This window comes from Plutella xylostella, chromosome 15, assembly GCF_932276165.1.
Source record: "Plutella xylostella chromosome 15, ilPluXylo3.1, whole genome shotgun sequence".
In the NCBI taxonomy this organism is placed as follows: Eukaryota; Metazoa; Arthropoda; class Insecta; order Lepidoptera; family Plutellidae; genus Plutella; species Plutella xylostella.
The window spans coordinates 1,487,681-1,501,513 of record NC_063995.1 but is presented as its reverse complement, the minus strand read 5'-3'; the positions used below and the strand labels follow the sequence as shown (position 1 = coordinate 1,501,513).

Below are 13,833 nucleotides of genomic sequence, written 5' to 3'. Positions count from 1 at the left end.
AGTTTCAATCATCGCGAACGACATCCACCACGCCTCCCCTACTCTCTAACTATACTAGTGCACGTACTACGTATACATGTAGGAGGAAGTCACGAGTTCCCCCAATTACCTACTTAAAACCCTCGGAGGTCAAGACACACAACCCCTGAAACCTGAAATGCCAGCTAAACCTATAATTCACTCCCCTCTTCAGTTCAGGAGCTTAACGATGGCATAAATCGACTCGCTGTGCAAGCATCAGTTACTGTTACGAGCAGGGAGCAGTAGGGAGCAGGGTAAACAGTGCGGCGAGGGCAGTGCCGCTGGGCCACGTTTTTCACTTTTTCCTCCGGCATATTTCACTCTCATACATAAGATATAGGGGTGGCGGTGTGTGGGCCTGCGCGGCGGCATCGATCGCGCGCCCCCGGGCAGTCCGGGCCCGACGCTCACGTCACCGGGTCACTTACGCCGCCTCCACCCGAAAATTACGCATTACCGAGAAATAAATAAAAAAATCTACAAGACGCTGTGTGTGAAGTGTGTGTGCCGAGTGAATTAGCAGGGCTTTGGTGTTGCGAATCTTGGTTTTTAGAATAAGATTTTTCTTACACCGGCAGCCTTTTCGAGCTTCACACTCGGTAAGGATCAAAATTAGTGGCTAGTGTCCTTTGTGTCCGAAGCCATTCGGCCAACATCATTTGAATATTTAATTTCCACATTAATCAATGTTATCATTTAGAAAAAAATCGTTATCGTTAATGGGGCGGAATTAAGTTTAAAATTGTGGAGTCGCTGGTGGCCGCTCGCTCTGGGTAATTTCTACACGATTATAAGGTAGATAAGCTTCTTAATGAGAGAGTGATGTTTGACTGAACTATTCCGACCTGAAAGTAAATCATATCTCGACCTAATTTTTACTGAAGTGGACTTCAGTTACCGAAAAATTTCACGGTAATAACAATTCTGTATCTAGTATCCGAAATAATTTCATTTTGTGTATAAGTGGGATTATTTGTATTACAAGTTCTTCCATATTAGAAAGTTAAATTGTAAAATGATAAACTAACAAATGCTTCTAACTTTTAGGTTAAAGTAAGATTTTGAAGCTCTCAGTTTCGAACTCTGATCTACTATGCAAATGAGAACACTGAAGGAGTTACGCCCTTTTCTTTGCATAGCGAATTACCCAACATTCCTCTTTACTGGGTACCTACGAGTATGTGACACGTAGTAAAACTCTACCATAGTAGTATATTGAAGCATGAAAAAAATGTATCAAAAGTTATCAAGAAATTCACCTACATTGGTAGGTATCACATCACACATACATTTGATATAATATTATATGTGCTAGATGATTCTTACCATCCTTTTCATTGCATCCTATTTTTGAGCCTATAAAATATACTTACAGAATGAAAATTACAAGCTCACCAAGAATAAAACCACATAGTTAATGTACTGGTAAAACTGAAAAAAAAACACATCGTCGAAAATTTACTTTTTTAGTTAATTTTCAAGAGCTGACTTCTTAGGGAATGTGTTTAGTTTGACTAGTAGGTACCTACATAAGTCAGTAAAACATGTTATTTAATTTTTCGGGAGCATGTCTTATACATACATCCTATGTATAATTTAATGGTGTGGAAAATGTTGTCCAAATAGGAACAGACATAAGGAACCTGATCAATCTCGGTAGGCCCCGGCCACATCTCTGGCACTTTGCCAGTGTCTTCAAAATGTTAAGAAGAGGGGGTTCACTACTAGAGTCTTCTTATCTCAGCATCTTTTTTCTTCGTTCGTGACTAAATCTAATTATGTACCTAGTTTTAAGTTTTTAGGAATTGGAGTAGGGAAAGGGGTTATCAACTGTAGGTACCTAGATGGGTTTACGCAAAAAATACAACATTCCAATAATAACGCAGTGATTTTAATGAATTTTATTATTTCTTACCCATTATTAGTAAACTATTACATAATTATTTGTAATTTTAAATCCAGGTAAGTGGAGGTATAGTAATAACTATTGACCAACGAGACCATACGGGACTGAAACTTATAATCTTGGTTTGCAGTACAAAGTAAACTCAATCACTCACTATGGAGAGAGCTACGTATATGTGTTCCTTTGCAGGATTTATTAAACTACATACATAGTACATTGTCCGAACATCGCTACCTATGCAACAGAAACAAATGCCAGCGGAAAAATAAGGCTGTAACTTAGAAACTTTACAAAATAACAGTCTACTTACCTACAAGTTTAGTAATTGTAATAAAATCGGGTCAATCTGAACTTAAAAAAGCTTTTAAAAGCTCAAATGATCTAGTTTCAGATATTATTTTTGAGCCACAAGTTACGTTTCACGGTCAATTAGCTTCGGCAACTAACGAACATCGCAAACCCATTAGATCCAGCCGTTAGAACATTTAGGTTACGTATTTCCTAGCCAAGTTATAAATACAGTCAAAAAGGTCGAATAATGCATTTATACAGGTTGCTGCAAGTATTTTTTTTTATTTTAATAGAATCGTGTCGGTGACAAAGACAAGGGTTTGTCACCGTGATGGAAGAATTGGCCAGTCTAATTAGCAATTATGTACACAACTTGAACTTCTTCTAAATTGCTTATTGATTTCAATAATCTGACGGGATACCCTATTATCTTCTAGGGTAACATTTAATAAACGTATGTGATCGATAGTCTTTAGGGAATTTATTATTCATAGGTACGCTCGTTCTAGTGTTGCCAAAAGATCGATGGCTTTAAAAGCGAAATTTTTGTTCTATTCTATTCTATATTTTTGTTAATACCTACATTCATATTTTTTTACATCAATCCTATCGATCGATGGTGAGCCTTTTAATTTTAAAATATAGTATTTTGCATACTGTAACTATTGATAAATATACTTTATAAATATCAATTTACCTTTAACTATCGATAAAAGCGGCAACACTAGTTTATCTACCTGTAGAAATTGTAGATATGGTAGGACGTTCCTACCTTATTGTGCACAAATATTCTGTTATGAATGGTTTCCCAGAGGCGTCCCCTTGGGCATTCCTCTCATCAATACGCAGGTATTTTTCCAGAATAATGGAACACATCTCGAAAAAAATATGTCATTTCTTATTCCTCTATACTCGAATAAGTACTCGTATCTATTTTCAAGGAATAGTTTTGTAAATCACAGTTTAAAAGATTCTAAGACGAACTCTTTTCAGCAAGTAGTTAGGCTTATATTAATTAATGTAATGAAAAGACGTACTATTTTTCGACATGTGTACATATGTAATTTATGATTGTACGCATCAACGTTAAAGTGAACTAAAAAAGCAACGCTGTATAGAGCATTAAAAATAATATAAGATAAGCCTGAAACAAAAAGTCCCAAAATCTCTGAAAGGAGGCTTTTTAGTGTTGTTGCGGTCTTGAAGTGGCATTCAGCACAGTGCTTGTGGAGGGCCTCCGTCGCACAAAAAGGTTTCACACCCCGTCGGGGCCATTATACCCCTTCAGCCAGCCAGATACGCAGGCAATAGCACGTTTTATAGTGGTCTTTTCCGGTTTCGCGTGACGAAAGCTTATTCGGTGAACGTTTTCCGACCACTCGCTTTCATTCTGACGTGCAAACTACCTCGTAACTTTAATTATGCATCGTTGTTTCGTTTAACTTTTTTTTACATTCCGTGTTCAACATCGATAACCGAGGCAGTTTTGAGTATCCAACGCGACGGCTCGTTTCCAATACCCAAGAAAACCTTTGAAAGCGAAAGCACTTTAGAGCCTACAGGGACTCTTACGGATCACTTAGGGCTTCGAGAGGCAAAATACCTTTTGAGGGCTTGAATATTGTATTTCCATAACTCGGTAGGCATGTCGTTCGTGTCGCAAACGGTGGCGGGGCTGAGCCAGGCGCGCGCGCGCGAGCCGCCCGCGCCGCCGCGCCAGCACTGCGCCCACCAGCACGCGCAGCGGCAGCTCGGCGCGCAGCTCAGCAGAAAGAATAGCCTCCCCGAGTGGGACCCGCCCGAGCCCCGCGCGCGCAAGAATAGCCTCCCCGCAGACATCCTCGACAGAGTGACAGGGTCGGGCAGCCCCTCCGTCCGCGACAGCCCGCCCATTCTCGAGGAAGAGTGACAACCATCCCCGTAAGTGCGAATGCTTGGTGTCCCCCTGTCACTCGTTAGCATGGATGCACTGAACTCCGCCGTGTAGGGAGTCCGCACGAGACCGCTGCAGGAGACACGAAAGCCCTACAAACCGGCCTTGCATGCTTAGCAGCTTCCGTGAGCCCGGCCGCCCGGCATGCACGTCCCATAGATGTCTAAGAATGATTTATGTATCTAGTTAAACTGTAATACGTTGTCTGGGATGATCTATTCAATATGGCACTTGAGCACTGAAGTCTATTTACTATCTTGATGTAATCAATGTAATGTTCCGTGGAGTCCGCTGTGTGTGTAACCTCGCTATTTGATATCCTATAAACCTATTCGATGAGCCATTAACGAAATTACCCTCGCTTTGTATGTTCGTCGTTAAGTTCCCGAGTAGGGGTAAACCTTTTAATCCTTTGTGTTATAACATCCAGTAGGTTTAATTGATCTTTGTGTTTATTGATGTTTTAATATTAATCACACCTATATACCTCGTAAGAATCTACAATATAAGTCCTACTGTGAACGAACGTATAAATTATGTACCGTCGCGTCGGCCAGCGAACGATGCTGACCAACATATTTCGGCCAGAGGTTATGGAACACAGCAGCGAGTGCCAAGTCGGTCACTCCTGTTGGCACGGGGCTGTCATTAGGCCGTCTGGTCCGGGGGGCTCTGTTCCCGTACAAAGCCTACTTCCCTCTGACCTACTCATAGTATGTGTCTCGCCAAGCGTGTAGGGCGTAGTCAGAATGGTCCCTAACTAGCCTAGAAGCCGGGGCAAGGTCGCTGGCAAGCGTCAGGTCATTTATTCAAGGCATTGGCACGCCACTTTCCCCGCGCGGGGTGAATTTGCATAGCTATTTTAAACTTCGCCTTCGGAAATGTTTCAGTAAACGCAATTATGTGCAGAGCGGCTTCCGAACAGTTAGCTCGGGTGTGATAACATCACTGTACTGCTAGTACGAGTACTATCGAATTCGTAAATCTTTTGTCACGTTTTGAGAACGAAATACTAAATAAATTGGTACATTATTTCACCACGACGACGTTTTCATCAGCACAATTATTAATCACATCATCGCATCACATGAGAACTGCTGCTCGGATTTCGCAAATTGTTATTTCGTTGTTTTTGTAAGCGTCAGGACGGTTAGCGGTTGTAATAAAAGTAAAAACGCTGAAAGTTACCTATGGTGGCTTCCATTTTCGGAAAGGTGTAAGATTAACCCAAAGGTACACCACCGGTCCAGTTTACAGTTAGCGCGAGTCCTATTGGCCTATATCCCAACCGTGGGAGCGCCGCAGCGCCACCGCCTGCAACTAATGTGATTACTATGTAACTCGATCACCCGCTCCCAACGAGGCTAGCGGCTAATTACATTAGGTTAACAACCTCCATAATATTCTAATGTTACAATTTCCGTTGTCAACAGGCGGAGCGAGTTTCTAGGATGTGTCTCGTTCCCACTGAAAGATGCAGTTAAGGGTGACCTGTCCGGCACCTACTTCCTGCAGTCGCAAGTGTCTGGGCGGGGGCAGGAGGCGCGGGGGCAGGAGGCGAGGGGGCAGGACCGATGCCCCAGGGACGGTAGCGTGACCGACGGCAGACAGAAGATGGCCACCGACAACGTGGAGGGCACCAGCACCAACGATGACTCCGCCAAGGAGAATCACTATGATAAAGGTATGCTGGTTATTTTGTAACTAAGCAAAAGTTTGTGTAGAGCTCAAGCTGTTATTTCCGACGCTCGTCATCTTAGATCTACTAGTGTCGAAACGATAGACGATGCCATTTACAAACAATATAAACGTTTCCCCCTTCATTAAAGTGTCCTACCAGTCGTCTCGTCTGAGCAACGTCTGGCTATAAAGTTGTAAATTGGACTCAATATAGATTGGGGCACCCCGATAAAGTTATCGCACTAAACACACTATTTTCAACAACCACCATCTAACATTCAACCCATTTCGATTCCAGGCTTGGCATCCAACTGCACAGGCTCAGTGGTGTCCGGAGTGCCGCCGGCGAAGGGCGTGACTCCAGCGCTGCAGAAGGAAGCCGACGAGCACCTGTTCCTCAGATACCTGGAGCTCGACCCGCCTGATGATGCAGCGGCGCCGAAGAAACCGGCTAGGCCTGGACGCACTCCCTTCACTACGACTAAAAAGTAAGGTTCTTCGTGACATAGTGAGATGGAATCTTGATAAATGATCGATTAAGGGTCAGGAGACTGCAGCATGAAGCTCTAAATACTATGTTTCTGGTTCATCTAAGTACTAGACTGTATCAAGTTCAGCATGCATTGTAGAGTTCAGGGGGCTACTGGCAATGGCTTTCAAGACTCTGGCAAGAATTTGTAAGACCTCAAGAGCAAACAATATTTAACGCAGCATAATCTTCCTCCCCAGGCTAGCCCGAGGGTCGGCTGGAGGCTTCGGCTTCACAGTGATCTGGACCAAGCCCCCGCGCGTGGAGCGTCTGGCCCCGGGGGGCGCCGCCGAGCGCGCCGGCCTCAAGATCGGGGACTACATCGTCTTTGTGAACAACAAGAATGTGGTCCTGTTCGAGCAGGAGGAAATCAGGAATTTGATCAAGTGAGTTGTGTAATGTGTCTTTGGGTCCAGTTCTTTTATAATCTTTAACATTAACAATAATTTTAACATTAATAATCTCTTCATTAACCCTGTCTTTAACGCTGATAATTTCTTATTCCAGATCAGCAGGCCCGGTCCTGAATCTGGAGACGTTCAGGCGTGTTCCATACAATGGCACAGGTCCTCGGCCGCTGCCGGCGCCGCTGGCCGCGCCGTCGCTGCCCCCCTGCTCGCCCCCCGCGGCCCCCCGGTCCCCGCGCGCGCCCCCGTCCCCCGCCGCCCCCGCGCGCCCCGCCACCGCCTGCTCCTCCACCAGCCAGTCCCTCGACAGACGCAAGCTGCATCTACCGCAAGTCACCTTCTCCAAGGAGGTCGGTAACGGAATCATAGTGTGATTGGTCCAAATTGTTTTGAGTGTTTCTGGGACTGTTTTGATTGGACACAAAGAATGATTGAGTGTTGAAGACTCGAAGCATCCAAGAGAATTTATGTGACATCAACTCAGTCCCAGATGGTTGTGGCATACTAGTCATCCGTAGAAAATTGGTAGATGATGTTTTTATATTTTGTTCCTTCTAAATTATTTTCGGACTATAAGGGAAAGCTGGTGCTAGTTTTAGGTCAAAATTATCAAGAAAATCTAATCATTTCAGTTTGTAAAGTTTCAGTTTGACTACATTATTATTATTATTTGTAACTTTTTATGTTTTTAATTTGAGTGAATTATTTTTGTTATTTATTTTGTATTGCGCGTACAGAAAAAATAACGTTATGAGAGTTTTAGAAAAACTTGAATTACTGCTTTTGCTATCAAAGAATTTACCTTCTTCTACAATGGCACATTAAATTTTGGAAGAATGGCAGATTCTTATGATCCAGCAAAGAGCAGTTGAGTATAAACTTCGTCATACATTCCACTATTATACTATTTTGACAAAATGGTTAACTTAATGTTTATTTCCGTGTGTTTGTGTATTACTAAGCAAGTAATTTTAGTTAGTGTAGTTAGCAATTTTACTACTAATAAGTAAAATTCATATAAAAGGGGAATCGTTACGTTTAAGCCTTTCGCTGTTTTGTTATTATTTATTTTGTTACTGTTTTCAATTTATGTTCTTTTCCTTGACTCATGGTGTGTTTATTTTATCATTATTGTGTCTATTATCAATTGTATCGAATTCATACTCAGTAGGTATTGATTTTGTTTATGCAATTCAGTTCATAAATTACTTATTGAACTTATCTAGACCGTTATTTTCTTTGAAACCGCTTATTTTTAGTTACTATTGTTTTTTTATGTAGAGTCATATTAACTTATTTGTCTTAATTTATTTCAAGGATTAACCATTGGGTTTACCTAATCAGGGTTCCTGTTATTATTTATTATTGTTTTTTAATTTAATTTATATTATTTTGTACCCATATTAGTGCAAATAAATATATTGCTTCAAATTTTCAGTTTTGTTGTTTTTTTGCACTCTCTTTAGTTAGTTGTATCATTGTTATTTATCAATCATCCAATCATCCATCTGTTACTTTCACAATATATCGCGCACATATCCTTAACTTTTACCTGCCCCCGTATTATGTAACTCAGAGTGGGGTTGGTTGGTATAAAATGGCTGACAACTTAGAGCATTATTAATTAATAACTTTTTACTGACTTATCTGATTACACAAACGTTTATGTTGAATGTAAGGATATATTGTAAGGCTTCTTGCATATTTCTTTCACTAAGATTTTTGGTGTTTTCGGTTAATAAGTCTCTAAGTTGATACCAATTATCACCGGTTGCTAACTCTCAAAAAGTTACAAAATACGGGGGCTGTGCAGCACTTACACCTTGCAAGAGTTAAGTCAGCCTAGTCAGAGACCTTCGGGCAGCTTGAAAACATCTGAGAGTCAGGTTTACCACCTACCCGACAACTCTCTCAGCACAAGCTAGCTTGTGTGGGGGTCCACCAACCCGCACTAGGCATCGTGGTGGACTAGACCTAAAACCCTTTCTTCATTGGAAGGAGAACTGTGCCTCAGCAGTGATGATGGGTTGTGATGATGAATAATGATAGTCTTTAGGACGATTCTTTTAAAACGATATTCCAGTGGAGTCTCAAGCAAACGTTATCGCCCAGGTTTCAAGTTAACTGTTACGGGTGGTTCTTACAAAAATGTTTACAGTTTAACACTTTGAAAAAATGAATAATAAAATATGCTCGAATGGTGCATATATACCTAGATAGGTGCATACTAACAGTTTATGAACCTAAAGAAGGAGTCCAACTCTGACAAGGTCGAAATAAGTGGCTAAAATGAAGAAAGGGTCCTAAAAGATAATAGAATAATATCAGATTTCAAAATACTTTAAGAATCTGGATTACCGATAAATTTAATTACCTAGATACCAAATTTCTAATAAACACTATAAGAATAAATTAGGCATAGGCGTACTTAAGTGATAAGCTGGCTGGGTCATAGGCTTTTGCAAAGTAAGCCAATGAAAAGTGACTCAGACTTGGCTCTACAGCAAAATTTTCAATTCACAAAAAAAACCTACTAAAATTCATTTGACCCAATAAGTTAGCATAAAGAAGCAACCCTAACCTGCGCCATCCCTGCAGACGCTCCCACTGGCGCCAGGGTTGACAACAGACGCTCGGAGACGCGCCCTGATGGCGGTGGTGGCGCGCGAGCAGCACTACGCGACAACCCTGCAGTTCGGCATGATCCGCTTCGTGTCACCCCTGGCGGAGCGAGCTGATCTGATCAGCCTGAATGATCACCAACTGCTGTTCCAGAATATTGAGGAGGTGGGTTTTAGAGAAGTGTAGAATAGTTGCGTTATAATATAAGTGTGAAGATAGTTCTGTTTTCCACTGAAAGGTCGAGACGAGAATCAAATTGAAATGTGTACGGGTGTTTCAAAATCTGTGTTAAATTGACCCTCACATACAAACCCCTGGAAAACCAACTTGAGACTTTTGACTGAGCAAACAAATAGGTGGGTTTAAACTGTGGGTTAGTTCCTGAAACTGGGCAAATCTGAAGACATAAATAATTTGATCTCGAAATTATATAGTTACTTTTAACATAATCCCAATGAGAATACTAATTTAAATGGAACTTTTCCATAAGCATTAGCTCAATTACACCATCAAAAAGCGAACAACATGATAAAAACTATAATAAATCATCATCATTATCATCAAACTTTCCTCACCATATCAATGTTGACACCAGATCCTGAGGCTGACGGAAGACATCCTCGAAGCCGTGGTCCAGGAGGAGTCCGAGTTCCACACGTCCACGGTGGTGGCGGTCTACCTGCAGAAGACCCCTCTGTTCCTTAGTCTTTATAAGAAGTACTGTTTAGGACTCAAACGGGCTGACTGCGTCTTAGTAAGTTGACTTTTTCTGTAGATATTTAAGTGACTGATTCCATGCAAGGGACTATAATTAAATAGCTAGTCTTGTCTATTATTTTTTTTTTCACTACCATGGCCGGTGCCTACTATCCGAATTTTCTGTATTCTAGCGATCTACTTTTTTCAGTACTAGCTTGCATTAAGCAAACCTGTAGATGTATTCATTGTATTCTTCACCAATTAAAAGTTTGGTCGGAAGATATTGCTTTTTGGCTGTTATAATAGATATAGATATAAGATGATAATAAATATGATAGGTTTTGCTCACATTGTTACATCGAAGGTCCAAGGCTCGGCGTGGGCTTGAGAAATCCAAAGAAATCTTGATGTTCACACACAAAATTCACTTGTCCATTTATAATATAATGCCTAAAAGCAGCTGGTGATTACCCAAATTCACAATTATTCCGATAATCGCGACCGCGCCGAATTACAAAATTAGAAGGCTGATCACCTGATGTCCGAAACAGTGAAACGATCCATGCTGTCGGATGGGCATGTAAAACAGTCGGTCCTGCGCCTAGCTCTCTCCAGTCGTGTCGGTCAATCCGTCCCATTGGGTTATGAGAGTGATGGAACAGAGAGTGCTCCTGTGTACTGCGCACACACTTGGGCACTATAATCTACTCCTGCGTAGATGGCTGATCTCAAATGAGATTGGCCGCCGTAGTCGAAATTCGGCTAGGAGGACATTATTATTATTATTACCTCTAACTTTGTAATTATTATCTTTCGTTACTGCTTTTTTATACAATAAAGTGTTTATTTATAAATAAATCTTCACCCTGAATCTAACAAAAGACGATGTCATCCAGGTAAAGAAATCCAAGGACCCGAGCGGCGCGTTCTCCCGCTTCTGTACCAGCCCGCCCATCCCGCGACGGAGGCCCGACATCACGTCGCTGGTGCACAAGCCCCTGGAGCAGTTCCGGGAACTCCTGAGGCTGATGAGGGCAGCCGTCGCCGCGGCTGGCGCAGGGCCGTATGACGCGCTCGAGAAGAAACAGCTGCAGCTTATTGTTGAGCAGTTGCAGGTTGGTTGATGGTACTTAAAAGGTAGAATGAAAGGAAATGCTTTATGTGCTTATTTTGGGGCAAAATGGGCAAATGAAATGTTCTAGCAGAAATATGCCACAAGTCCTTAAATCTTTAAAGGCAATACTGCGCTGCTGCTCTAAGATTCTGCTATGAAGGCTTTTTCGAGACCCTACATGATTCTAGCTATCAAGAGCATAGGTGCTCTAGAATACATGATATAGATACCTAGCTACTCTTTTGTTATAATACATCCAAACTTGAGTACCTATACTAATTATTTGGTCGTTATTCCAGCATGCGTACCAAGACGTGACAGCGGGGTCAGGGCTGATGGGGCTGGCGGGCGACGGGAAGCCGCTGCTGTCAGTCGCGGACTTGGAGAGTAGACTAGTGTTCACTAGGTGTAAGGTCAGTATCACATGAAACTTAAATTCTTGCTACCATTTACATGCTCAAAGATATCATAATGAATCAAGGTGGAAAAATCTCCTACAAGGAGAAAATAGTAATGTCTGAATGCATCTCTTACAGCCCTTCGTTCTAAGTATACCGGGTCGGCAATGGATCTTTGGTGGCGAGCTCTCGAAGGTGGAAGGTCGAGCCATCAGGCCCTACTGGGCGCTGCTGTTCACAGACCTTCTTTTGTTCGCCACAGTCTCCCGAGACAGGGTCCTGTTCGTCACGGAAGAACCAGTGGCCCTGGGCTCCGTGTCGGATGCGCAATTCAACGTTAGGAAAAAGGGTAAGTTGTTATCATCAGATTAATTCGTTTTGGTTATCAATAACTAGATATTGGTTGATGCATAGAATAACACTGTTTGTTTTCTTTCAGCCATCGAGTTCCGGTTAATCCTGGGCCGGCCTGGTGGCGACAGTCCCCTGGTCTCCTGCTCTCCCAGGACTCCTTTTAGAACGCGCACGATTGTGCTCCGGGCACCCTCGATAGACCTGAAAGCTGTTTGGCAGAGCTTACTCCAGCGACAGATGTAAGAAAGAATCCTCTTTTAGCTAAGCATGCTGAGTACAATATTGCAAACGTAAAGCTAGCAACGCGAATGTGCACCCGAAACCAAAATTGGTGCTTGCTTTTTCCAGTTACCGCGCGCACACCATGAGCACGCCGCTCGGGTCGCCGCTGGACTCGCCGGACCCGCAGCTGACGTTCTCCCTGGCCACCCTGGACTCGCAGCAGCGCCAGGTATCGGCGGCTAGCTTCCAGCGCCACTCCAGCCTGGCCTTGCTCCCCGCCAGCTCCTACCGCTCCCACCTCAACATGCTGGTCGAGGAGCGATCCGAGAAAGTAGAAGTCAGAGTCAGTTTTGACGTTCGCACCACCAACTCAGAGTCACCGTTGCCTCAGCCGGTCCGAGGGCCGCTGTCTTCCGTCTGGAAAACTGCACCGACTCCCGACACGCCTTCTGCTAACTTGTCACCGGCTGACTCGCAGACTTTCTCTTCCCACTTCGTTTCTGAGGATAGTATGGAGAAGAATGACAGGTATGACAGGCCGTCTCCGAGCGCTCAGTTGACGCCGGAGGGCGGGGAGCGGTATTCGGACTCATCGCCCTGTGGGTGGGAGTCGTTTGAGGCGGATCTAGCGATGGTAGACCTGGAGATAGACCCGTCGTACAAGCACGCGGTGGAGGAGCGCGTGTTCCTGCCCGAGGCGGCGTGCGTGGTGCCGGCCTCGCCCACGCCGCCCGCCCACCGCGAGCTCTGATCCGCGGAGTCCGACCCGGACCTGGCCTCACCCACCTACCCCGGGCACTCAAACTTATACCTGAAAAAGTAAATGATAGGACAAATTTTTGACCCTTTATAATGAGGATTTAGAAAAATTTACTCGACAATTTGTGACGCTAAGTAATTCGGTTAGGACGACGTGTTTAAGATAGATAGATGATCTGAACGGTCATAACTGGCTCTGCGTGGTAGCTCGTTACTTTTGCTCATTAATAGTCGAGTAATATGGTTGTGGTAGTTATACAATATACCTAATATTTTCGAGTATATCCTGAACAGTTGAAAATATCCGAATATATAGTAGCCCAAGTACAAGGAAAAATAATGTCTACTACATAATACTTACTTACAACTTACATAAATAAGAGCAAAAACCATATTTTGTAATAATGGCCAATATCGATGTGTACAATGTACATCGCGTAGCAGAGCTTTGTAGAATCGTACCGATTAACGTTTATTACTACGTTTTTACATACTCGTATTCATCTAAATTATTAAGGGTCTGCAATAGGGAATCGAGGGTTGGCATTGTCATAGAATTATGTAGTAAATGATGCTCTACAGCCTTGAAAAAAATCACACAGGTAGTTGAAGAGTCTAGCTAGGTGCTGAATCATTCGAATTTAAGTAAATGATTATGGATAACTGTAAATTAATTTCAGAATATCAAGAAAAACCAGTCAATCACACTCCCGTATTGTAACAACTGTGTCGTAGTTATTAAGATTTTTCATATGATTTTTATCATATTATAAAGTTAAAGGCTTGGACTAGGCGCTAAATACCTTGTTTTTTAATAAACACACACTTATTTTGTGTAAATTAATCCCAAACTTGAGCAATTTTTTTCCCTCAAATCTTCATACAAATATCTATGGCG

At 42.7% G+C, this 13,833-nt stretch overlaps 1 protein-coding gene across 6 annotated transcripts in view; it reads left to right on the top strand.

The window, feature by feature from the left end:
* The window catches only part of LOC105393719, a 46,980-nt gene that overhangs the window by 14,901 nt on the left and 18,246 nt on the right, over window positions 1-13,833 (top strand). For all 6 annotated transcript variants that reach the window (XM_048626082.1, XM_038108124.2, XM_048626083.1 and 3 more), the window contains exons 5-15: window positions 5,585-5,835; window positions 6,130-6,319; window positions 6,561-6,746; window positions 6,868-7,117; window positions 9,366-9,554; window positions 9,985-10,143; window positions 10,985-11,203; window positions 11,502-11,615; window positions 11,739-11,949; window positions 12,040-12,193; window positions 12,303-12,405. In XM_048626082.1, the coding sequence (XP_048482039.1) occupies window positions 5,585-5,835; window positions 6,130-6,319; window positions 6,561-6,746; window positions 6,868-7,117; window positions 9,366-9,554; window positions 9,985-10,143; window positions 10,985-11,203; window positions 11,502-11,615; window positions 11,739-11,949; window positions 12,040-12,193; window positions 12,303-12,405 (2,026 nt within the window). The remainder of the gene's footprint in view (window positions 1-5,584; window positions 5,836-6,129; window positions 6,320-6,560; window positions 6,747-6,867; window positions 7,118-9,365; window positions 9,555-9,984; window positions 10,144-10,984; window positions 11,204-11,501; window positions 11,616-11,738; window positions 11,950-12,039; window positions 12,194-12,302; window positions 12,406-13,833) is intronic.